General features: G+C 34.4%; 7 protein-coding genes across 7 annotated transcripts; 3 read left to right on the top strand and 4 right to left on the bottom strand.

Annotated features, from left to right (window-relative positions):
• Positions 1 to 1049: 1049 nt before the first annotated feature.
• On the bottom strand, positions 1050 to 2606 carry LOC108817200 (protein TIFY 7). Its single transcript, XM_018589841.2, has 5 exons — positions 2398 to 2606; positions 1963 to 2120; positions 1633 to 1888; positions 1490 to 1544; positions 1050 to 1415 (listed from the first exon to the last, which is right to left on the bottom strand). Exons 1-5 carry the CDS (start codon positions 2474 to 2476, stop codon positions 1322 to 1324), a joined length of 642 nt encoding a protein of 213 aa, XP_018445343.1. The 5' UTR covers positions 2477 to 2606; the 3' UTR covers positions 1050 to 1321.
• A 3001-nt stretch (positions 2607 to 5607) lies between these two features.
• LOC108815979 (probable peroxygenase 4) lies at positions 5608 to 7135 on the bottom strand. The gene is made up of 6 exons (XM_018588530.2): positions 6983 to 7135; positions 6811 to 6912; positions 6510 to 6595; positions 6270 to 6364; positions 6035 to 6160; positions 5608 to 5936 (listed from the first exon to the last, which is right to left on the bottom strand). Exons 1-6 carry the CDS (start codon positions 7002 to 7004, stop codon positions 5789 to 5791), a joined length of 579 nt encoding a protein of 192 aa, XP_018444032.1. The 5' UTR covers positions 7005 to 7135; the 3' UTR covers positions 5608 to 5788.
• A 2428-nt stretch (positions 7136 to 9563) lies between these two features.
• Positions 9564 to 11534, bottom strand: LOC108815046 (uncharacterized). The gene is made up of 9 exons (XM_018587706.2): positions 11374 to 11534; positions 11195 to 11304; positions 10988 to 11106; positions 10817 to 10914; positions 10637 to 10724; positions 10407 to 10547; positions 10173 to 10284; positions 9940 to 10070; positions 9564 to 9858 (listed from the first exon to the last, which is right to left on the bottom strand). Exons 1-9 carry the CDS (start codon positions 11433 to 11435, stop codon positions 9808 to 9810), a joined length of 912 nt encoding a protein of 303 aa, XP_018443208.1. The 5' UTR covers positions 11436 to 11534; the 3' UTR covers positions 9564 to 9807.
• Positions 11535 to 11856: 322 nt separating this feature from the next.
• LOC108817961 (ABC transporter B family member 26, chloroplastic) lies at positions 11857 to 16349 on the bottom strand. Its single transcript, XM_018590794.2, has 17 exons — positions 15577 to 16349; positions 15272 to 15399; positions 15066 to 15108; positions 14941 to 14985; positions 14713 to 14835; positions 14515 to 14618; positions 14341 to 14395; positions 14161 to 14231; positions 13910 to 14012; positions 13573 to 13783; positions 13265 to 13338; positions 13032 to 13088; positions 12866 to 12940; positions 12433 to 12789; positions 12293 to 12357; positions 12161 to 12221; positions 11857 to 12072 (listed from the first exon to the last, which is right to left on the bottom strand). Exons 1-17 carry the CDS (start codon positions 16018 to 16020, stop codon positions 11992 to 11994), a joined length of 2097 nt encoding a protein of 698 aa, XP_018446296.1. The 5' UTR covers positions 16021 to 16349; the 3' UTR covers positions 11857 to 11991.
• A 199-nt stretch (positions 16350 to 16548) lies between these two features.
• On the top strand, positions 16549 to 17203 carry LOC108817964 (60S ribosomal protein L27a-3). Its single transcript, XM_018590797.2, has one exon. The coding sequence runs from the start codon at positions 16623 to 16625 to the stop codon at positions 17061 to 17063; it is 441 nt and encodes a 146-aa protein (XP_018446299.1). The 5' UTR covers positions 16549 to 16622; the 3' UTR covers positions 17064 to 17203.
• A 1902-nt stretch (positions 17204 to 19105) lies between these two features.
• Positions 19106 to 20564, top strand: LOC108817962 (ankyrin repeat domain-containing protein 2B). Its single transcript, XM_018590795.2, has 7 exons — positions 19106 to 19228; positions 19324 to 19467; positions 19569 to 19709; positions 19789 to 19931; positions 20022 to 20079; positions 20156 to 20236; positions 20357 to 20564. The coding sequence occupies exons 1-7, from the start codon at positions 19151 to 19153 to the stop codon at positions 20483 to 20485; spliced, it is 774 nt and encodes a 257-aa protein (XP_018446297.1). The 5' UTR covers positions 19106 to 19150; the 3' UTR covers positions 20486 to 20564.
• A 221-nt stretch (positions 20565 to 20785) lies between these two features.
• LOC108815376 (60S ribosomal protein L27a-3-like) lies at positions 20786 to 21538 on the top strand. The gene is made up of 2 exons (XM_056991343.1): positions 20786 to 20947; positions 21047 to 21538. The coding sequence occupies exons 1-2, from the start codon at positions 20786 to 20788 to the stop codon at positions 21323 to 21325; spliced, it is 441 nt and encodes a 146-aa protein (XP_056847323.1). The 3' UTR covers positions 21326 to 21538.
• Positions 21539 to 23092: the final 1554 nt, after the last annotated feature.

Genomic DNA, 23092 nt, shown 5'->3' with positions numbered 1-23092 from the left:
AATTTACTTCAAATTGAGAAATGGAGTTGAAAATGGAGTGATTGTCATCACTCTATTTTCCACTCCATTTTCAACTCTATTTCTCAATTTGAAGTAAATTATGGAGTGGGATTGGAAATGCCCTAAGGAGTGATATATTCATTAACATATTAATGCTAATTAGCTTGTTTTTTTCCTGGGCACATGTAACATACGTTGATGTCATTCCTTCTTTCCCCTTTCACCGTCTACATGTCAATGCTAATTAAGGATAATACTGAAAGAATCTTCACAAACTATCAAATTTTTATTTTCTCAAAAAGGAGTGATATATTCGTAACATATTAATGCAACTTGATTATTTCACAAATTTAACTCATACATAAAATAATCTAAACACATACTAACCAAATTAACCCAAACAAAATTTGTGAATAATAAAGTCATAGTCCAAATTAGCAACGTGGTGGGGGCATGAAAGGACATGAATATAACAGGTAGAAAGACATAGATGCAAGATGAAGGCGAGGATCGTTCTGAACCACTTATTAAACGGGAACGTGTTTCTTGTGATGATTTTTTCCATGTTAAACTTTCTGTTCCTAGTGACAAAAGAAAACTCTTTGTTTCCTTCTTAGCCCTTACCCAAAATTTCTCTGGTGGATTCCGTTCACACATTATAGCCTCTAACACTGCTGGTGCTGGGAGACATATGTGTCTTGTCCCGTCAATTTTTTTTGTTTTGTTTACTCTATTAGAAAAAAATATTAGATTTATTTTAACGAAATATTTTTGCCTACTATAAAGGAAGAAAAATAATTAAAAACATGAACCTCTCAATATGAAAATATTGTGTAGTTCTTTCAATAAGAAAAATACTTTTTAGGTATGGACGACTTCTGTTCTTACGATCCAATCATCATTTTTCAATCACAATATAAATAACATAATTTATCAATATTTTGTTTTAAGTAGAAAAAGAAATAACGATTAATATCAAAATAGCTAGCTAACTTTTTCATACTTGTTTCTGACTTGAAATTATCTAAGCTCTACTATTTGATACCCAATTATACAGCAAAGAATACTTGAAAAATTGAAGTTGGATACAAGATAAATAGTAATATAAAGCAAATTACTTGTATGTGTCCATCCCTAACTAGAACAGTGCTCAAATAGAGAGACGCCTAACGCTTCTCCTGCTAGTAATAACATAATAATTGGTAGCTAACAGTAATAATAATAATAATCATCTAATGAATGGTTACATTACAAATAACCATCGTAAGAAACCTCAAATAGATTAAAAAGCGAAGAAGAAATAAGAAGACGGTGGTTTAATTTAGGTATGAGAAGCAGAAAAGTAATTCATTCCACATGATTCTTCCGTCGACAAATCAAGAAGCATCTTCTTGTATGGCATTGCATTCATGAGCCTGCAACAACAACTCTTTTAGATTATATTTTTCTAATTAAATCAAGTAACTCTATAACGAAACATGAAACAAACCTCTCTCTGCGTTTCTCCAGGAATCGAGCCAACGATGCTTTACGAGCTTGAGGAACTGAAAAAGATAAGCAATTGTTGTATTAGGAGATATGGTTTGCTGAGTAAAAGCCTTAAATATAATTGTTTTTTTTTCATTGGCATACCTGAAGGCATCATATTGCTAGAACCTAAGTTGAATGATTCGATCATACTCATTGCATTAGTCGCACCAACGGGTCTGTCTCCACACCTAGAGAAATTATCACAGTAAAAGGCAGAGCTTGATGATGCAGCAGCAGTAGCAGCGTTATGGATTTGTTTTCCATATACTCTTTCAGTTTCTCGAAGCGGTTTCTTCAAGCTGCTCTCTCCAGTTTCTCCTTTGGAACCATTCCCGGCAGATAACATAATGGCTTTAGCCTAATCACAGATCATTATTATATCAGTATACACGTTATATGTAAATGTAAATGGTACGAATATGGATTATATACCTTATCGGGAGATATGTCACTAAAGACGCTGACAGTTCCGGCATAGAAGATAGTCAGCTGAGGATTCGCGTTTTTAAACGCATGGCCATACTGGCTTCTGCAGAGAAAATCAGCCGCAGACTCTGGGGCCCACTGTCTAGCTGCTTTCTTGCTGAAACCTATAGGATCCATTTTATTGACATCAAATTCATCATCTTTGAATCCAGTTCTCATTTTCATGGATGATTTGATGAAAATATTATTATTAATGATTTTATTACAAAAAAAATTTAGAATCAAGTTTTTTTTTTATCACTATCTAAATTAGTTATACTAAAAACAACTTTTGGACGATAATAGACCTGCTTTACTGCACAGCTATATTGACTACGAGTAAATTAATCTTCTAACTTTTAGTACCCGCAAGCGTACAAGTAGAGAGATAAAAACACAAACCTCGTTCTCCGACACGATCTTCTTCAACGTTATTCAGATTATACTGTTTGTTGCTGGAGCCCAGAAAATATCTGTTCATCTCAAACCAAATTAAAGAATCCTAACACAAACTGCTTCTCCGTTTCTGAACAAACAGAACAAAGTAGTGGGAACGTTTCGTTTTGGTAATGTTTGGGAGACACTTTTGAAGAGGGCTTAATGAAGAACGTTTTGCTTTCCGGTTATTTTATAGGCTTGTTTGATAGACCATGTGGGTCTTTTCTCACCGTGGGAAAACAGTTGGCACTACTGGCTAGACCGGTCACCCCCACGTTTTTCTAATGTTTTTCTTTTGATTTTTTTTTTCTTTCTTGAGATTATAAACATCGGTCGGTGGATGATTTTATTCACTTTTAGTTTTAGTTTTCAATAAAGAACTAGATCATGACCCGCGCGACCGCGCGGGTTTATTTTTTATTTTTAACACATAACATATATTCTATAATAGTTAATATAATTCGAAGTTTGTCCTTTTTACATAATATGGTTTTATATAATTTCAAGTTTTTTCATTGTTTAAGAGAAATGTTAAAACTGTTTTTTCTATTAATAGTTTTTTATTGGTGTATTAGAGATATAACTGTATGGTGAAAACACTAACATAATATCAAACAATACGATTTGGTTTTGACATTGTACTTTTTGGGAGTTTTTTCTGAATGTTTTGTGAATGTCCAATGATAAATACGAAGGCAAGTACTTGTACACACATTTTAAGTGGGAGGAATTGAATATTTTCTAACCTATTAAGTTAGATATAATAAATACAAAATCTATTGACACCGAGATTTTAGGTATAGTAGAATAAACTTGGAGAAGAGGGTTTTCCATATTCATGATTTTTCAAATCTGGCAATTTGATTGTGAATATTTGATTGTAACCGAGATTTTAGGTATAGTAGACTCAATTTGGTGAAGAGGTTTTTCAATAATCGATTTTTTTTTTAAAGTATAAATTGATGTTTTTGAAATAAGAATATATGTTAGTATATTCTATTCAGTGTATATTCAAAGTAAACCTCGATTATTTGAGAATCAAAAAAATATATTCTGATATCTTTAGTATTGAGTTTTAAAAGTTATGTATCAAGCTATTTAAAAATTTATAGATTCATCAGTATTTGATGCCAAATAATTGTTTTTTAAATCCGATATTGTAGGTTGAGAGTTATTTGGTTAATTGAATCAATTGGTTTAATTGTATAATTACTGGCTAAAGATTCGTGTAATTTTTGTAATTTTTTGTCAACCTACTCGTGTAATAATATTTATATTTTTAATAACATGTGTAATATTTATTTTTATTTCTATCTATTTATATTTTTATTTTTAATAACTCAGACTCGTGTAAATATTGGAGACATTTATCGTATTCATTTGACTATAATAAAAGAGAGGTTTATTGTATTCATTTGACTATAATAAAAGAGAGAGATTGTTATATTTGTACTATGATATAATATAAATATGATAATGTGAGTATACTCTAACGAAAAGAATATATATTTTGTTTAATAGATGTATATAATGTAAGATATAGATCTTATTGTGGAGTTAATTGATAGATGGTTGATATCTAACTCTTTAAAGAAATATTTAAATGAAATGTTAGACTAAGAATAATAATGTGATGTCCAACTTAAAAATCCACCTAGAAGAAGTTATAATGTTTCTGTTTTAATAAGATAGATAATAAGAGGTGAACTGGTTATTGGATCTTTTGTTCGTCAACTCGCGCACTCATATGTTGATATTTATCACATCCTTTCTTTCTTTTCTAAAGAATCCAAGGCCTGTAAGTATGTCATCGGCCCAACATACATATGCATAGTCCACTAGACTAGATTCGTCGTTTGCCTTTTTTTCTTCAAGTCATTTGCTTGCGAGGGGGGACGGGGGGGAGGTCTTCTTTCGAGTTTGATAATAAAAAAAATTTCTCACCAATATTTACTTTCTTAATGATATCGCTTTTAATCTAATCGGTAAAATACTTTTTCACTCTAAGTAAACATCGATTTAAAATTAAGATCTAAATTGAGTGGATTAATAACAGTATAGTCTTTTTTATAATGAAATCATAACACATGATATTCTTTTATAAATACTGAATTAATTATATTATACAAATATATTCTTACAATGAATTCAAAACACATACTCCCTCTGTTTTTTAAAGATCCATATTCTAGAAAAAAATTTGTTTTTAAAAGATACATTTTTTACTTTTCCAATGTATTATTTAATAAAAATCTGTTAATTTCAAAAAAATTAATTGTGTTTATTGGATTTTTATTGGTTAAAAGTTATGGAAAATTGTTATTTACAAAAATCAATGCATTTTTAATGTGATTTCTTAATATATGTGAAAAGTCTAGAATATGTATCTTTAAAAAACAGAGGGAGTAGTTTCTCCGTTTCAATATGCATTTATGTTTCAAGAATTTTTCGTTGTTTTGTAGATGTTTCAAATATTTCAATAGTTTTAAATTATGAAAAACTTAAAGTTAATTCAATCATTTATATTTTCTATTTTTATCTATATTAAATTAATTATTTAAAATTACATTAGTGATATTTTGAGAAAATAGATATTTAATATGATTCAAATAATAATATAATACAGTTATCGTGAAAAAAATGTTTGAGAATAAGGTTTTTCAATTATGTTTGTGTCTTTTATTAGTTAACTATGCAATATATAATCTAGATTTTTGGAAGATTAAAAATGATTGAAAAGAGTTAAAAGTTAAAACGTTAGTTGCTCTGTCCATTTCGTAAAACATTTGGTAATTGGCTAACATTTTTAATGATTAAAGAACACATTAGGTGAAGTCTTCAATAGAATTAGTTGCAGTATTAGAATAAATCAAGGGAATAAATAAACATAAAACCATCTTAGACAACCTAATTGCACTTAATAACAAAAAGACATAATTCAACTAGGAGATAGTTTAGGCGTCCGAATCTCTGCCTATACCGTTAAAAACATAATCAACATTGGGCTTAGGTTGATTAAGTTTATCCATACAATGTCACAGTAGATGGTTAACTTCGGAACACTTCTATTAGTTGAACCAAAACCATGGGGTTAACCTGATTAGAGTTACGAAAACTAAATGTATACTTTACGTTGCCAAGAAATAGTCAAATAGTCCATAGAGATTGAGTATGTTTGCCTTCAATTTGAATAAATTGCCCCAAAAGATACAAGTACATACACAATTAATCAAATAAAAGAAAAACTAAACGCATTGCAATCTTCACGCCATTGTCCACGATAACATTAATGTACTGAAAGTTTGAATAAATAAACAGATTCACAAGCAAATAAGAGTTTGTTTGAAGCGGGTGTTTATGGATGCTTCTTAGAAGCTGTTTGTCTCTCGAGTTGTTCGAAAAGAGAACCATCGTACGCAGCTCTCACCGTCTCTTTGTGCAACAGACCGTTCTTGTCTTTACACAAATAATGCAACATATTCCACTCTGTATATCCAGCAATACTGCATTTTAAAACTCAAAATAAATATTATTCAGATTTTTATATGACCTCGTCTCCTGTTATGGTATAGAGAACAACTAAACCGGCTGGGGTACTTACGCTCCTTTGCGATCATTAGGCTCTTTGTTTGCGTTGAGGAGTTGTTTGAGTTCCTCCCCCGTCAAAGCATCGGGATGTGTTTTTGAATGCTTCGCGAATATCTCCTCGAACTTCGATGCCACAAACCTCCAAAAAATTTATAGAAAAACAAATAGTATAAATTAAAATATTGTACTGAACTTATCATAAATTGCGTTAATTTTATAAGTAATACTACACGTAAGTTATCAGATACCTTCCATCCTTATCGTAAACGCCTGAATCGCTGCCATGTTTGGCAAGGTGTATATTCTTAACCTCTATGGGAAATGAGAAGGAGAAACCTTTACCCTGCAGATTGTAACACACATCATCGATATCTTTTGTCACAAGCTATGAAATTAACACTATCAATATTTAACTTTTTAAACTGTGTTTAAAGTTTAGTTCTCAAAAAAAAAAATTGTGTTTATATATAGTTCAATTTTCAAGTTACCGGGCGAGTTTTGCTGCTTAGACCCATGTTGATGAACAGAGAAGCAAATGCCGACAAGAGATATCCACATCCGATTGCTCTAAATCCTGTTATTGTTTTTGTTTATTCGGCATGATCCGACAGTAACATCAGTTAGAAAATATAAAAAAAAAATTTACTTTTACTACACAGTCCATATATAATAAGTCCACGCACTATACAGAAAGCAAAAGATCCCTAAGGCAAATCTGATTCTAGACATTATGAGATTGATTAAGACATCTTGGTCTAAACTAAAGAGTTATTCTTCTACAGACCGTACCTTGATATGTCTCCGAGGGATAAACGATGCCATCTTTGTTCCGGTCAAAGAAGGCAACATGTCTCTGCAAGAAGTTATCCTCTTGCGGCACAAATTTCACTCCTGAAAAAACAAAAACGTTTAAGATCGATTTTATCATGGTACATATTGAATAAGAATGATAGGAAAGTACCAGGTGATGCAGAAGAAGCCATGATCAGAGAGAGAGAGAGAGAGAGAGACAGAGAAAAAGGAAACGGTTGAAAGAGAGAAGTCACATGAAAAGTGAAAAGAATATAAGCGAAATACGCTTTTTTATCTCTAGTTTTTTTTGTATCTTTAGATTTAAGAAATAAACAACTGCTCTAGTTTTTTTTTTTTTTTTTTTTTTTGTTCAAAAAAAAAAAAAAAACAACTGCTCGCCATGTTATTGTATTGATGATAATGTAAATAAAAGATTCGATTCGATCTGTAATTTGTTCTTTTATGATTTCTTTAACGAAAACGAGAAAATGAGTGGGAAGCGTCAGACGTTTATTATATTGATTTCAGTCATGCACCACGTTGCTTTCGTTGATTTTTACTTGACTTCCCTTTTTCCTCCTCTCCTTAATAATTCGCATTTAAAAAAATATATCTAGCTGTCTTATGTAACATTGAATTTAAATTAATTATATCAGGTTTTATAATCGATTATTATCTAATGCTTGATTGTAAAGTAGTATGTATTAAAGTTAATATATTATTTTAAAAGATTTTGGAATCTGGTGTACTTTTTTTACAATATTTTATTGAAAATAAATCTAGCTATTGTTATTAGTTTTCGTATCTAAATATTTTCACAAGATAAAAATATAAATTTATGGTCATTTAGTTTAGAAAATTAAATACAAAAACTAAATCCTGTGTTATTCATGTTTGATAGATTTTACAATTCATTTTTAAAAAGGTTTTAATCTAATTTAATTTGTAAATGATAACTGAACCACCAATTAGAAAATTAACTCTTTATCTGAATATTTTTGAAATTTTTTGAACGAGTTCTCTGAATACCACATTGTTTTTTCAGTTTTCTTTTTCAACTGTTTTTTTTCAGTTTCATGTTAAGATGTGTGATCGGCTGGACATTTTATCTGTTAAATTTGATTCAAATCATTATTCGTTGCTATTTGATCCGAAAATTTTGGATATCAGTAAGATTTTGAAGAAAAGTAAATACTAAAATTTAATATCTCTTAAAATTGAAGTAAATTACAAATATTAAAAATTTGGGAAGTGAATATCCGATCCGATCCGATTCGTCAATATATAAATACATGTATATCTTGATTATATTTAAAATTTTAAATGTATAAAATTATATAATTATTATTTTAACATATGATTTGACAGATTATATTTACATTATTACTTATATAAAAGTATTACATAAAGGAAAGAGAAAACATTTATAAAGTTATAATTTTTTTCTTAAGTTTTGTGTTATTATAGTTTTTAACTAAGTTAAAAAATTTACAAATATGTAGATTCACTACTTCTTTTAATTTTATCTTTTATATCATGCAAAAAAAAATTTACAAAACAAATCTGTATCGAATTTTTAAGATTATTTGTATTAATCAAAATAAATGAGATATCTGTAAGTATTCGAAAATATCCGCAAATATCTATTTATTTTTCGGATATCCGTTTTTCCGAATATCCGTATTTTTCCGAAGTAAAGCAAATCGGAAAATTAGATATCCGTAACATTCTAAGAAAATCACAAATACCTTCAAAAATCCGGATATCCGATCCGTGCCCAGACCTAATCGTTGTTACTAATATACTCCCTCAGTATCAAAATAAATCTCACTTTGATATTTTTTATACAGATTAAGAAAATTATGAAAATATATATAAGTTGTTATTAATTATATTTCTCTGACCAATAATATTTGAGATAGATGAAATTATTTATAAAATCTATGCAATTTGTAATTTATTTTCAGCTAAAAATACGTATAATCTCTATTGAAATTGTAAAGTGACGCTTTTTGTATATATTGAGCTAAAAATAAATACTCCCTCCGTTTCATATTAAGTGTCGTTTTAGAGAATTTTTTCGTTGCAAAATAAGTGTCGTTTTAGAGTTTCAATGCAGAATTTATTAACTTTATTCTTTATTCTATTTTTTTATTGGTTGAATTGTATCGGCAATGATGTTTTTATATTGAAAATATGCAAAATTAAATGCTTTCTTAATCCGTGTGCACATGTCTAAAACGACACTTATAATGAAACAGATGAAGTATATTTGTATTAGAATTATAAAATGACATTTTTGTGTAACTAAGAAAAATGGTAGAATGACACTTGCTACAAACAAAGAGATCATTATTCTCACTGGCTAGCCTTGGCCAATATGGATAAGTGATAACTAAGCTTTGCCTTTGTATGTGGACAAGCAAATGTTACTATGAAACGATAACCTACCTTGTTAATGACACAATTCATATTTTACATGTGTTAGGTAATCAAATCACAGTTCTAGCAATGATAATGGTGGTGAATGTGTTACCGATATATGCATCGGCAATGGCTAGTCATGGGAATGATCCGTTGGAAGTAGCCATGGTCGGTCTTGAAGGATCTCACCATGGAGATTTTGTTAAGCCAAAAGTTGTTCATAGTCACCAGTTGCTCTTCACCGTTGGAAGTAGCAATAGTCACGAGTTAGCCGAGATCTCATATCCACGACAGAACCAACAGCAACTCCAGAATTTATGTTTCGGTTATATGTCAAAGAAAATGCTTCATTTTAACCAAGTATACAAAAATTCAAACGTCAGAAGAACATATTAAGTTCCTACAATACATGAAAATGAAAAGGGTACAAAACTGGAAAGCGTTCAAGAGTCTTTCAACTGTCTGTCAAGAAGAAAGCTTTTCCTTTCTCTTGTCCCACAGTAGCACAACAAAACAAAACAAACTACACTTTCCTCTGCCATTTCAGCTTCAGGGTTTTGGCATCTAAGCTCAGCTTGCGGTTCTCAAGGTTCGTATCACGTCTCCATCTTCTTGCTCCATCTGAAAGAGATAAGACAGACATATAAGAAAATAACTCAGCACTTGAACAAGAATTAGGTAAACTAGTAGTGTGAATCTCACCTCAACAATCACTCTCTTCTTCTTCTTCTTTGATTTCCCAAGATCATCAGACTTTCTTGAATCTCTCTTTCCTTTTTTATGAATCACAACTTGCTCCTCACCGTCATCATCTTCCTCCTCATCAGCTGAATCTGTAAGAAAAAGTTTGTAGCTTTGTAAATAATCCACCCATGAGAAAGACCATACATGACTAAACAAAACTCAAAAAAGGGTAATTGAGAGGCTTTTGTTACCATGTTCATCATCGTTGAAGTCAGACATCTTAGAGGGAAAACCAGAGAAATCTTCCATATCTTCCTCATCTTCAAGCTCTTCATATCCTTCAACATATTCAATCTCTGGCTCCTGATAGTAAAATTCAAACAATAAACATTTTGAACAAAGAGAGTGCCGTTCTATTACAACAAAACAGAGAAAATAGCACAATATCAAGTATTTATGTGCACACGCTTATTATATAAAAGTACCTCCTCTTCTTCCTCTACCTCAACACCCTCTGCCGCTTGCTTTTCTTCATCAAGAACCTTGTTCCACTCGAGCTCTGGGTAATTGTATATGTCACCATAAATACCCTTCTTCAAACGCTCCAGCAACTCGGTCTCAATAGCCTGATCAAGAGAGAGATACCAGCTTATGAAGAAACAAAACCGAAACTAAAGCAGACAGTCAATACCAACAGCAAAAATAGAGGACTGACCTTATCCAAGACCGCTGCTTTGATAGCCTTCTCCTCCCTTCTTGATTCTCTCTTGATATCCCTTCTTGGTGTAGTCATTATCTTCTCCCTGTGAACCAAAACCAACACCACCAAACAATCAAACCCAACGGAATAAAAGCAACATATTACCAAACAACTTCTGAAAAGACAAGGACCAACCTTGTCTTGAGAGCAAGTTTCCTCATACGAATACGCATCTGAGTCATTTTGGTCAGTCTCTGTTTGATCTTGTGCTGTAATAACTTAGGCCAATACAACTACAACCAAAAGAAAACAGAATGAAAAAACCTCTCTACTCTTGTTGGATCAAGATAAATCAATCTAAATTACCAAGTGCTTGTCAATGGTTTCAAGAGCCTTCTCGTAGTTTCTAGGCAACTTCACCCTCTCCCACAAGTTCTTAGGCATATGGGCTCTCTCTATTGTCTTCATATACAAATAAAAAACACCTTACAGAGACAAAAAAAAAAGGTTCAAAAGTAAGAGATTCAATCCAAATCAGACAAAAACACGAATTCAAACAGTAATTAATAGTACCATCGTGGTCTCTGATGGTGGCGTAACGGCTGTTAGCAAGGGGACAAGAGCTTCGGTTGCAAATACCAGTTACGTTGTAAGGATTTCTACAGAAGATTCCGGTTTCGATTCTACAGCGGTGGAAAGAATCTCAATCAGTTACGAGAGTTCACATTAGGGAGAAGAAGTGAAGAGCTTACTTGGCCATGTAACTGCAGTGTTTGTGTCTGATAACTTGCCATATGACCTCGTCGTGCTGCATCTTTCACCGTGGAGTTTTAAAATCCGGCGACGCAGAGATACTCTCGGACAAGAGAGGTTTTGTGAACTAGGGTTTCAAATGTGGAGCTTTTTTTTTTATTTTATGTTTTTGTAAGGAGTGTGTTTTTGCGAAGATTGGAAAATTGGAGGGTTTTTACTGCAACTTCTAATAATTGTAATAAAAACATCATTTGGGCCTTCGTTTAAAGATTCAATAGGCCGGAGGTATTGCTAAGCCCAAGCCCTTTTCTTTTGGGTATATATTTAGCTTAGCCAACGTGTGTAGTAGAGAAACAGTGATCGTATGAAGAATCACAGATCAGATCGAAATAGAAAACTGGGAGTCGTCTTCAGTGTTTTAAACGGTAGGTAGTCTGCACTATTTATAAGAAAAACGGCATGATTTGTGGGAACCAGTAGTATGAAGTTAAAGAATGAACTATGGTTGTTGCACCTTTTTACATAATTTTCTATCATTACATTTCGCCATGACCATCAAAAACATAATCATGACACTAATCATGAACTGTATTGCATGTGTAAGCTTACAGGATCAATCATACAACAGCATCGGCTTGTCTCTTAGTCAATCTCGCGTATAACCCATCTTTGCTCATAAGCTCTTCGTGATTGCCCATCTGTTTTCCAGACAAAAACATAACAGTCAAGATCACAGAGATCAATGGTTTCAATGAACTGAACAAAACCAGTAACAGAGCTGCTTACCTCAACGACTCGTCCACTGTCCATAGCCACTATTCTATCCGCAGCCTTAATAGTGGAAAGCCTGAAGCAACATGATGATGGAAATGTCATTAAATCAATCATCAGAACATGTCTGTGTAAGAAAAATGATACCTGTGTGCTATCACTATGACGCTTCTCTTTGTCGCTGGGTCGCTCCCGATAGAACGAAGTACTCCCTGGAAGAAAACAAAAGGGTTAAGAAATCATGCGTCCTAGTAAAGTTTTGTTTGTGGAACTAGAGTTGATTTTACCTTAACGTTGTGTTCGCTCTCTGCATCAAGTGCACTTGTGGCTTCATCTAGGATGAGTATTTTAGGATCTCTAAGGATGGCACGAGCAATGGCAATCCGCTGTTTCTGCCCTCCACTGAGTAAATCATCATCAACAATTGTGTTGTAACCATTGGGAAGCGCTGTGATGAAGTCATGTGCATAGGCTTGCTTTGCGGCCCATACTATGTCTTCTTGCGTTACGTTTCGTTCACATCCGTACTTGATGTTGGAACCGATGTCTGTGCGGAAGAGTTTTGGTTCCTGCCCCACGTATCCGATTCTTTGCCTTAGCCACTTGACATCCAACTCTTGCAAAGGAACCCCATCGAGTAGAATCTGAAATGCAAAGAGGAAGCCTTTAGGAAGGAAAGGCTTGAAAAGGGTTGTTCTACGGTGAGTTTGAATAACCTACCTGACCACTTTTTGGTTCGTACAGTTGCAGCAAAAGACTAACCACTGTGCTTTTGCCACTGCCACTTAGACCGACCTGAACACAACAGATTTGTACACAAATCACTTCCGATACATTCTAAGTAAGTTACTGGCACCGTGGGGACTACTTTGAGATAAGAACTTACGATTGCCACCACTTCGCCAGGACGCACGGAAATGCTCACGTTTTGAAGCACTGCCACCTGAAATATGGTATGATTTGTTTAGAGACAAACTGAAATATGAGCCAATTTATGAATCTGCGGCATCTTACGGGTGAAAAAACAAAATTGCAGATTTCACTAGTCAAGAAATTGAGAGTCAAGGTTATCCGCACATGTGTACAAAGGCAAAGATATACACATGAATGCAGTCATACCTCTTCTCTTGAAGGGTAGGAGAAGGAAACATTTACGAACTCGATATGTCCTGTCAGTCTCTGCAGTCTCGTTCCTGCAGTGACATTTGATAAATACATTACATGGTAGAGCGTAGCAATCTCTGTAACTTCTAGGTAGGTCCAAAGGAAGGATCTTTTCTAGGTGGTTCATCCTTGAAGACGTTTGACTCTAAGAGTTATATCAACTGACAACAAGCTAACTCAAGCTCTCATCAATCTCATAAATGGCTTAACATATTTCTAAAATATACTGCTCTTTGCCAAACAAACAAAAAATGGAACCTTGCCTTTTGATATAAATTGATCACTTGGCCTGAGATCCATCATTTGGAAAACCTTTTCACTCGCTCCAACTGATTGCATCAAAGACGATAAATTATCTCCTACCCACCATGTTGCATAGATTAACCATTCACTATACAACAGAAACTTTGTCAGCTGCTCTGCTGTTATTTGACCGGCTAAGATAGAAATTCCCCCAACTAATACAGCAATAATCTATAAAACAAACAAATGATGGATCTTGTCACATTCTTAGCATGAGCATCATCAAGGACCGTAATCCATCCAAAAATGGTAAAAGGGTGAATGAAGTTCTGTAAAACTGGGTTATATTTGAGGAACCTGAGTTGCGTGGTATAGAGTGTTGAAGCTCCAGTTCCAAATACCATATGCAGCACTTTGTCTCAAACTTACATCGGCCATCTTCTGAAGCCAGTGATTATACCTTTCCACAACAGAAGGAGATGGAATCAATGTCAAAATGTAAACATAACCTGTTCTTGACACAGATTGGGCCACTTTCGTAAAGTTTCACCAGGAAAAAAATTAAGAAATTGACAGACTTCCAAGGGTTTTATGGTACGAGATTGCACCTTTTAAGCTCTTGCTTCTCTGTCCCGTATACGCGAACAGTTCTCATCAAAGAGTATGTCTCTTGAGCGACCTTGTAGACCAAGAGAGCAGTTAATAAGCAAAGAGTTCATTGCATAAAGACACATATCACGATAATACATCTTGAAAAAAAAGAAGATAAAGTTTTAAAAACAATCTACGTCATTTGCAGAAGCTGTGATCTCCTGAATTAGCTTCGCTGTCTTCTTTTGGTACCTACAACATTAGTATATGTAACTTTATTTTCAGTCAGAAAGAACACTAGGCATACGTATCAGCTGAGCTGCCCAGGTGAATCATCCAATCAAAAGAAACAAAGTAATGCAGAAACTCACATCCCGTAAACAAACATAACCGCTGCCAAAGTACAGCAAATCACCAATGTGGAGAGACCAAGAGGCCAGGACAAGATCAACAAATATACCAATGCCCCTGTACCCTAAAAGAAAGAAGGTAAACATACAAATAAAACCTCAATCATGCACAAAACACGCTTTAGGTGAGATGGAAATTTATATTGATAAGAAGAAGACCTGAAGAACATTGCGAAATATCATGTTCAGATCGTTTCCAATGACCCTCGAGACTTGCTGACAGTCCGACCCTAGTCTGCTTGTTAAGTCACCAACAGTTTGAGAGTCGAAAAAGGATATATCCTGATGCACCACCCAGTTAAGTTAGCCAGAGAAATTAAAAAGATTAAAGGTAAACATGAGCGACTAAGATTTAAGAATTATAGAACAGCTAGAAACTTTCAGGACCTGGAGGAGAAGAGTGGAGTATAGTGTTTCCCTCATTCGTTTCACCTGCAGAGTAGAATGAGACCCATCATTATTGAGGAGATTAAAACCAAAAATAGAAAGGGAAAAGTGGGAACTAAACTCACAAGTATCATGTTTGCGATCCCAAAGAAGCATCCTCTTATGCCACTGCAATCAAGAGTTGTGTGAGAAGCTCCACAATATCAATTATTTGTAAAAAAATCTCAAAAAGAAAAACTTGATCAGACAGCAAGAGCAACCGTCTAAAGAAAAGGAAAAAAGAAAGAAAGAAAAAATAGAGACAAGCAATTTGACCATACAAGATGTTGACCTGCAAATGCCAGAAGTAACACACAGCACAATCAAGAGCTTAACATTCCGATGAAACACAGCGATATCACCACTCTGTGCCGAGAATATCGAAGCCGTCAAGAAATGTGGAATGGATATCTCTGATAGCTGAAACAGGCAGAGAGTATAAAACAAACATAAAAGCCAAGTAAGATTCTGATTCTGAATATAACAACTAGGGACTGGAACTAAATTATCTATACATATTTCAAAATTAATTTCGCGGACTAATGAACTATACACATATAAGCACTAAGCTGCTCAGGACATGAAGAAGCCACGCACCGCAGCTACGATGAGAGTAGAAAACGCAGCGAAGATAACCCACCGATCCTCAGCCACAAGCTCCCACATCCGACTCAGCGCACGCCACACAGTCACCGGCTTCGCCACGAACCTACTATCAACTTCCTCCGTGAATCTCCACCAGCTTCCCCCTGGTAGTATCGTCCGGAGGAAGCCGATACATTGCCTGATTCTCTCCGGAAGCGAAACGGAGTCTCCTTCGTAATACTCGGAGGAGCTCTCCACTGCTGCTCCATTTACCGTCGAGCAGTTAACCGGAGATAACCGGCGGTTTCTATTGGAGAATTGAAGAGAAAACGACGGTTTCGGTTTGGATCGGAGGTTCTTTCTTCTGATGTCGCTGGTGGAGATGACGGAGCACCGTCGGTGGAGGGAGATGTGGATGGGGCGGCGACTCGTGCAGCCGAGTAGTTGCAGAGCCATGAAATGAGCGTCGTGTTCGGTGGAGTGTGACGAAGAAAGCTCCACGACTTTGGAGTTGAAACAGAAATGAAACGCGTCGTTTTGGGAATTGAAGAAGGTAACGTAACGCAAGGAAGCTGAGGATCCACAAAACCGAGATGGGGCCCACGGAGATCCACCACCGAGTTCACCAGCCACAAGGGAACCCGGCGCGTAAAATGGCACGTGGAGATTCCTTCATGTGGTGGTGAATGAACTCTTCCTCTTCGAACGGCGTCGTTTCAGAGTTAAGGTTAAAAAACGATGAGATAATGTAATGGTGAAGGGAGTGATTGGAGTTAATCAGCCACAAGGTAACCGGCGCGTGAGAAATGTCGCATGGAGGTTCAGTCATGTGTTGGTGACTCTCTCCCGTTAAATGACGTCGTTTTAAAGAACAATGCTGAAAATGAAAAGAGATATTCTTATTGGGCTTATATCGCACTATTACTACCTAAAAAAAGCCCAGCTAAAATATGTAAACAACCCTACGATAGCTGAGCTGAAGAGAGTGAGTCACTTTATAACTCAAGTTCTTCTTCAACAGAAACCCTAGCCGCAAAGGAGTTCACAGATCGGAGGAAATGACGACGAGATTGAGGAAGAACAGGAAGAAGCGTGGCCACGTCAGCGCCGGACACGGTCGTATCGGAAAGCATCGAAAGCATCCCGGAGGTCGCGGTAACGCCGGAGGAATGCACCACCACAGGATCCTCTTCGACAAGTACCATCCCGGTTACTTCGGTAAAGTCGGTATGCGGTACTTCCACAAGCTCCGCAACAAGTTCTACTACCCGATCGTGAACCTCGACAGGCTTTGGTCGCTCGTCCCCGAGGACGTGAAGGCGAAGTCGACCAAGGACAAGGTGCCGTTGATCGACGTGACGCAGCACGGGTTCTTCAAGGTGTTGGGGAAAGGTCATTTGCCTGAGAACAAGCCTTTTGTTGTGAAGGCGAAGCTGATCTCGAAGACGGCTGAGAAGAAGATTAAGGAAGCTGGTGGTGCTGTTGTGCTCACTGCTTAGGTTTTGGGGAAAGTTCCTCTTCTCGCTGTGGTTCTACTATTGGATCTTTAAAGATGTCTTTGTCTCTAAAGTTGTAGTTTTAAATCTTTGTCGGAATTTTTATAATGGTTATTTACATTGAGATGTGCATGTTTTGAACATCTTCGTATTGCTAGCATTTGCTTCGGACAAATGTTAGATAACTGGTTATAATACTTGTCTTGATTGGGTTAGATTTCATTTTAGTTTGCTTAGTAACTATCGATCACCCAAAATGTATAGTTAGGATCGTTAAGACATTTTTAGAAGCAGAAGAAAACAAGCGTGTCTTATAAATAATAGTAAACCAGATCTTGACCCGCTCTTTGGAAGTACGATGGAAAATTTCACTAATAATTTAACAAATATTTTGGTAATTTTTAAAGAGTGTGTATTTAAAATATTTTTGCATTTAAATCAGTGTTTTTAAATTCAACCCGATTGTGATTATACCGGTTAATCCGAAGATCTAACAATTCAATTTAGGTTTTTAAAATATTCATATTAAAAAATCACTAAAACCCGAGACTAATCGATTGAACTGATGGATGACCGATATGTAATCTAATTTGATTTAAATTGTAATAGTTTCATAATTTGTAATCTTATAATCCAAATTTTAAAGTTCATTATTTTGCAATTTATGAATTATGAAGTTTCTACAAAATTTTAAAGAAAAAATGATGGATATAAAATAACTAAGATTAATTATTGTATTGTTTGGAAACATTGATAGTAGTATATAAAATATATTGTTTTGAAACATTTATAGTAGTATAAAGAAATAAGTATATTGTTTGGAAAAATGGATAGTAGTATAAAGAAAGGAACATTAGTGATTTAATATAGGTTTAACTATAAAATATAAAGGTGTATTTAATTTAAAAACTGACAAAATAAATGTTAGGTCCAATAGAATATTTCTGTTTTAATAAGATAGATACATTAAGATATCTATGATTTTTTTTATTGTTCTTTAAATTTATCTGTTACACACAAAATTTTGTATTGTCCTTGAAAATTTAAATAATAGGAAATACATAAGATATCTAGGATTTTTTTTTCTTTTAAATTGAATTTGTAACTTAAAGATAATCATGTCAAGTAAATATATCTCTAATTTTTAAACATATTATTATTAAAATACTTTAGTTTTTGGAATTTCTTTTCCAGAACTTACATTAAATTTCTCTGTTACACTCACAAAATTTTGTATTGTTCTTTAAAATCTAAATAATAGGAAATACATAAGATATCTAGGGTTTGTTTTTCTTTTATATTGAATTTGTAACTTAAGGATAATCATGTCAAGTAAGGGCCTGACTGGTGTAACCGCAGCGGTTGCGGTTGCGGTTGCGGGAGTTTGCGGGTGCGGGTGGTTGCGGTTTTAAGCGTTTTCTAGAGATTTGTACGACTGATACAATTGTTAGAAATTGTTGCGTTTGCGGGACTCTTATGACTGGTAAACTACCAAACGCAACATCTGTTAAATAATAATTTAACAATATTTACATTTTATGTAATTATAAAAATATTAAAATCATAATAATATGATAAATATAAAATTTATATTTATAAAATCATATTATTCAATTTTAAAAATTTATAGAAAATATTTTAGTTTTGAATTTTTATAATATAAATTGAAATATAATATGAATACATTTTACAATTTCTATTATTTCAATTGAAAATTTTTATTGGATATTTTTAGTATTATTTTTATTTATTCTGTTTTTAAAGAAAAAAAAATTATCCTCCCGCAACCGCCTGCAACCGCAAACGCTAGCTGGAACCGGCTTTTGATTTTAAGAGGTTCGGAGCGGTTTGAAGCGATTTATAGCGTTTTCTGTGATTGTTTCGAAACACCAACAACCACTATGAACCGCAAAAGCTGCGTTTGCGGGTGGTAGCGGGAAAACCAGTCAGCACCTAAATGTATATCTCTAGTACATATGATTATTAAAATACTTTTAGTTTTTGGAATTTTTTTTCTATATTATTTAGTAAATTTTAAAGAGAGACCAGACCATATATAACAACAACTTCTCTCTCTCTGTCTTTAGTTTATGTGCGTGTTTGGCTTTTCTTATATATTCTTTTTATTCCTCTGCAAATCTCTTCTCCATCTACCTTGTTCGCTTAGGGTATCGCCTTCACCGTTTGATTGATTAATTGGATGATGTTTCGATTTATATTGTTGGCTTTCTGAATAGTAATTGGAAAAAAAAATATTTTATAGGGTTTTCAGACAGATCAGAGGATGGCTTCAGCAGGTTCAGAGAAAACTCTTCCTTGTCCAGCAAGTAAAACTACCTCGCCTGCCCTTGCCCTTAAATTCGATGCTTTAGATTTCCCAGCCATGAAGGCTATGGAAGATTTCCAGGTAACTTCCCTTTTTCTTTTCATTCTTACGGGTTATTGAAAGGTTTCATTCTTTTTTTTGTTGTTGATGGTTTATTGTGTCTACTTGTCTTAAAACACCAGACTTGTATCAGTGAACTTGGTGAGAAAATGCGTGAGGATCCTGCATATATCCAGGAGCTTCGCAGATGTAATCCAGCCGCCAAGTTTGACGTGAAAAATACAATGCAAATGTTTCAGCGCCTTCGGGATAACGCACGGCAGGTATACTAGTGGCATTATTATAATCTCGATGATGAGATGATGATCCGGATGATAATTTTCATTTGCTTTTTGTCTCCAGGATCCTCGTGCGTCTCTGGAAAATCTCGTGAAACCTGGAGCACTGGAGGAATTTGCTGAGCGTGTTACCCAACTGAGAAAAGATCCTGAAGTTGAGCTCATTCTAGCCGAGTTAGACGCTTGTCCTGCTGCTGCTCTCTTGAAGTAAGATCTGTGCCATTCTTTTTTTTTTGGTTGAAATTGTTATATATGAGTTTTTTTTTGGTTCAATGTAATTTGCTTTTTGGCTGTTAGGTTTGCGGATGACAAACAAGTTTTGAAAAAACTTGGAAACTCAATGCTTAGATCTCAGGTAAAACACCTCTGTCTTGTCCTTTCATTTGGGATTATTGTTCAAAGCTGTTGTTAACTCACTACCCTTCCAACAGGGTCTGAACTATGATGCTGATGATGAAGAACTTTTCTCTGAGGGAAGAAAAGCCCTCGAGATTGCTTTTGGATATGCCAAGGTACCTCTCTCTGGATAAACTTTTTCATGTCTTTATAAACTTTGACATATTAACTAGGAGGATGATAATCACCACCACTAATCTTAATCTATCGTCATTTACATGTCTTTTTAATCACAGATGAAATGCTACAAAATTCTTGTGGATGCTCAAAGAAAAAAGGCTAATAAGGTTGAGGGGAAAAAGAAGACAAGTGGAAAAAAGACAAAGCGTTCAAGCCTTCTCTCCAACAAGTGTGATGCTGTGTAAGATTGCAACATAACAAATAACACTCTGTTTCAAACCGCTCTGTTTTTCGTTCCATACTCTCGAAAGATTGTTTCTCTCTCTTTTTTTTTTTGTTCCTTTGTGTTAAAGTTCCAATGTTGTAGCTCAGTCATATCAGAACCTTCCGCAAGTGAGAAAATCGCCCAACTCCTCCATTGCCATTTCCTTCTCGTACCCATATTTAGACAACACGTACCTTATACCAAATCAGATGAAGAATGCAAATCAGATAAGAAGTTCAGATATATATTATATCAAATAAAAAAAAAGACGTATTTATCAATGAACGAACCTTCCGATGCAGCGCCCGGTGGTATAGGCCGCAGTTTTCAATATGCTGCATATGGAAGCGAGATCCCTCTGGGTACCAGGGAGAACAGAAAGCGGTTCCACACTCTCGTTCCAGCCTTGGCTAAAAGCCCGCAGTACAAAGGCAATTGGACGGTCGAGAACCATTGAGTTAGGCTCAGATTGATCAACAATGTTTTCTGCAGGAGAATCTGCTCGTCCCTTATCCATAGATTCTGCGGCAGCCATCTGTAGCACCAAACAGAAGGTCGAACATGTGGAGTCCGCAACAAGTTCTACTGCCCGATCGTGAACCTCGACAGGCTTTGGTCGCTCGTCTCCGAGGATGTGAAGGCGAAGTCGACCAAGGACAAGGTGCCGTTGATCGACGTGACGCAGCACGGGTTCTTCAAGGTGTTGGGGAAAGGTCATTTGCCTGAGAACAAGCCTTTTGTTGTGAAGGCGAAGCTTATCTCCAAGACTGCTGAGAAGAAGATTAAGGAAGCTGGTGGTGCTGTTGTGCTCACTGCTTAGGTTTATCGAAAGTTTCTCTTCTCGTTTTGCTTCTATTGTTGGATCTTTAAAGATCTCTTTGTCTCTCAAGTTGTAGTCTTTAGTAATGGTTATTATGACATTGAGATGTGCATGTTTTGAAGATCTTGGTATTGAATACTTGCTAGCATTTGCTTCGGACAAATGTTAGATAGGTGGTTATAATACTTGTCTGGATTGGGTTAGCTTTCATTTCTTTTTTTTTGTCACTGTCTTTCATTTTTTGCTTAATAATCTCGATCATTTTTTGCTTAATAATCCCTGATCTGGACCAACAGGCAAGACCACCACGATGTGGTTGACTATATGAGTTTACTAGCTAAGAAGCATGGACATACAGATGGTATAGCTTCTTATCGGGTAGTTTTCATACTCGGTTTTGTTTGAATTCATTGTGAATCTATCTAAAATAGACCTCTTTCAAACTTTGGTTCTATCACAATACTTCTTTAAACCAGTTGAACATGTTAACATTCAGTTTACTTGTTAATTAACTTCAACGAAAATTTACAAGATCACATAGCTGTATCTATTTTATAATTTAATTATCTGCAATACATATTTTAAAAACATTATTTATATATATATTTATATATATGATTTTTATCCTACCCTCCACACAATAAAAAGAACTTAATTGTAAAATACTTTCACATGTTTAATTTTTACTATATATCGAATTATCACAGAGCAAATGGATTCTTATATTTTCTAGCTAGACTGAAGTGTAAGATGGTTTCCATAAATTCATCTAACCTTAGACCTTTTGTTTTTGAACCATTTTGATGATTACTACTCTCATCAATCGCCGAATATGAGTCTTAACTAAAAGAAGAATCCAAAATTGAAAAACATTTAGTCAAAATAAAAAAAAATTGAAAAACATGTCTTTTTGTTTTTACTATTTTAAACTGTAAGCCCCAAAAATTATAATCCTAAACTCCAAACTTAAGTCTTAATCTTTAAATTCTAAACCCTTAATCTCAATTCTACATCATAATTTGGATTTATCCTTTTTTATTAAAATAAAAAAAATTGTTATATGAATTACAGTATATTTTATAAAAATATATGACAATGAAGTATTTCATTCCATGCTAAAAGATGATTTGAGTTTTTTTCATATAATGATAAAATATATGAAAATAGAAGTATTAAGGGAAAGGAAAAAAAATCTTAAATAAACAAAAATACTGTTTAATTTTTTTAAAAAAAAAATATGGGGAAACGTAATTATTCCAATCATGAATTATTAGAATTCTGACTTGTCCATATCAGTCAACACCAAATAAGAATTTAGATCGGAAAGCCAGGAATTGTGACAAACAAATGGTTTAATTGCAAATCATGAGCAACGAACCGTGGTTTAAAATGACAATTAAACCAACTGAGTTAAAACTCCAATGTAGCTCAGAACTCAAAACCATCCCCATGTAAAGAAATCTCTGAAGTCTTCCATCTCCATATACTTCTCGTAGCCATACTTTACATTACCATGTAAAGAAATCTCTGAAGTGCTCCATCCTCATATACCCCAACGTAGCTTAGAACATCATCAAAGTAATGCTTAGTGCTTATCAACACAGAGTTTAAAGAAACTAGAAATAGAGAGAGGATAAGCACTAAGCATTACCTTAATGATGATTTCCTTGTTCACCATTGTTATGATCCCGAGAGGGAAGCAAACGACACTGAAAGCGAGAAATGTGTGATTAAATTAGTGGGAAGAAGCAAAAAATGGTGCTTTTT

The sequence above is a fragment of the Raphanus sativus genome, chromosome 7 (genome assembly GCF_000801105.2).
Source record: "Raphanus sativus cultivar WK10039 chromosome 7, ASM80110v3, whole genome shotgun sequence".
Taxonomy (NCBI): domain Eukaryota; kingdom Viridiplantae; phylum Streptophyta; class Magnoliopsida; order Brassicales; family Brassicaceae; genus Raphanus; species Raphanus sativus.
The sequence above is the reverse complement of the archived record's forward strand: the minus strand, read 5'-3'. Positions and strand labels throughout refer to the sequence as shown.

Coding starts and splice junctions, on each gene's coding strand:
- LOC108817964 (XM_018590797.2), top strand. CDS start 16,623: ATGACGACGAGATTGAGGAAGAACAGGAAGAAGCGTGGCCACGTCAGC.
- LOC108817961 (XM_018590794.2), bottom strand. CDS start 16,020: ATGGCTCTGCAACTACTCGGCTGCACGAGTCGCCGCCCCATCCACATC. Junction 14,013..14,160: donor GAGAAGCAAGAGCTTAAAAG/GTGCAATCTCGT, acceptor TGTTGTGGAAAG/GTATAATCACTGGCTTCAGA. Junction 13,784..13,909: donor CTCTATACCACGCAACTCAG/GTTCCTCAAATA, acceptor TTTGTTTTATAG/ATTATTGCTGTATTAGTTGG.
- LOC108815376 (XM_056991343.1), top strand. CDS start 20,786: ATGAACGAACCTTCCGATGCAGCGCCCGGTGGTATAGGCCGCAGTTTT. Junction 20,948..21,046: donor AGTACAAAGGCAATTGGACG/GTCGAGAACCAT, acceptor AGCCATCTGTAG/CACCAAACAGAAGGTCGAAC.
- LOC108817962 (XM_018590795.2), top strand. CDS start 19,151: ATGTGCGTGTTTGGCTTTTCTTATATATTCTTTTTATTCCTCTGCAAA. Junction 19,229..19,323: donor ATCTACCTTGTTCGCTTAGG/GTATCGCCTTCA, acceptor AATATTTTATAG/GGTTTTCAGACAGATCAGAG. Junction 19,932..20,021: donor CCTGCTGCTGCTCTCTTGAA/GTAAGATCTGTG, acceptor TTTGGCTGTTAG/GTTTGCGGATGACAAACAAG.
- LOC108815046 (XM_018587706.2), bottom strand. CDS start 11,435: ATGCAGCACGACGAGGTCATATGGCAAGTTATCAGACACAAACACTGC. Junction 10,915..10,987: donor AAACCATTGACAAGCACTTG/GTAATTTAGATT, acceptor TTTTGGTTGTAG/TTGTATTGGCCTAAGTTATT. Junction 10,071..10,172: donor CTTCAACGATGATGAACATG/GTAACAAAAGCC, acceptor TTTTTCTTACAG/ATTCAGCTGATGAGGAGGAA.
- LOC108815979 (XM_018588530.2), bottom strand. CDS start 7,004: ATGGCTTCTTCTGCATCACCTG. Junction 6,913..6,982: donor GGCTTCTTCTGCATCACCTG/GTACTTTCCTAT, acceptor TTGTTTTTTCAG/GAGTGAAATTTGTGCCGCAA. Junction 5,937..6,034: donor CCTAATGATCGCAAAGGAGC/GTAAGTACCCCA, acceptor TTTAAAATGCAG/TATTGCTGGATATACAGAGT.
- LOC108817200 (XM_018589841.2), bottom strand. CDS start 2,476: ATGAACAGATATTTTCTGGGCTCCAGCAACAAACAGTATAATCTGAAT. Junction 1,545..1,632: donor TAGCAATATGATGCCTTCAG/GTATGCCAATGA, acceptor TATCTTTTTCAG/TTCCTCAAGCTCGTAAAGCA. Junction 1,416..1,489: donor CTGGAGAAACGCAGAGAGAG/GTTTGTTTCATG, acceptor TTGTTGTTGCAG/GCTCATGAATGCAATGCCAT.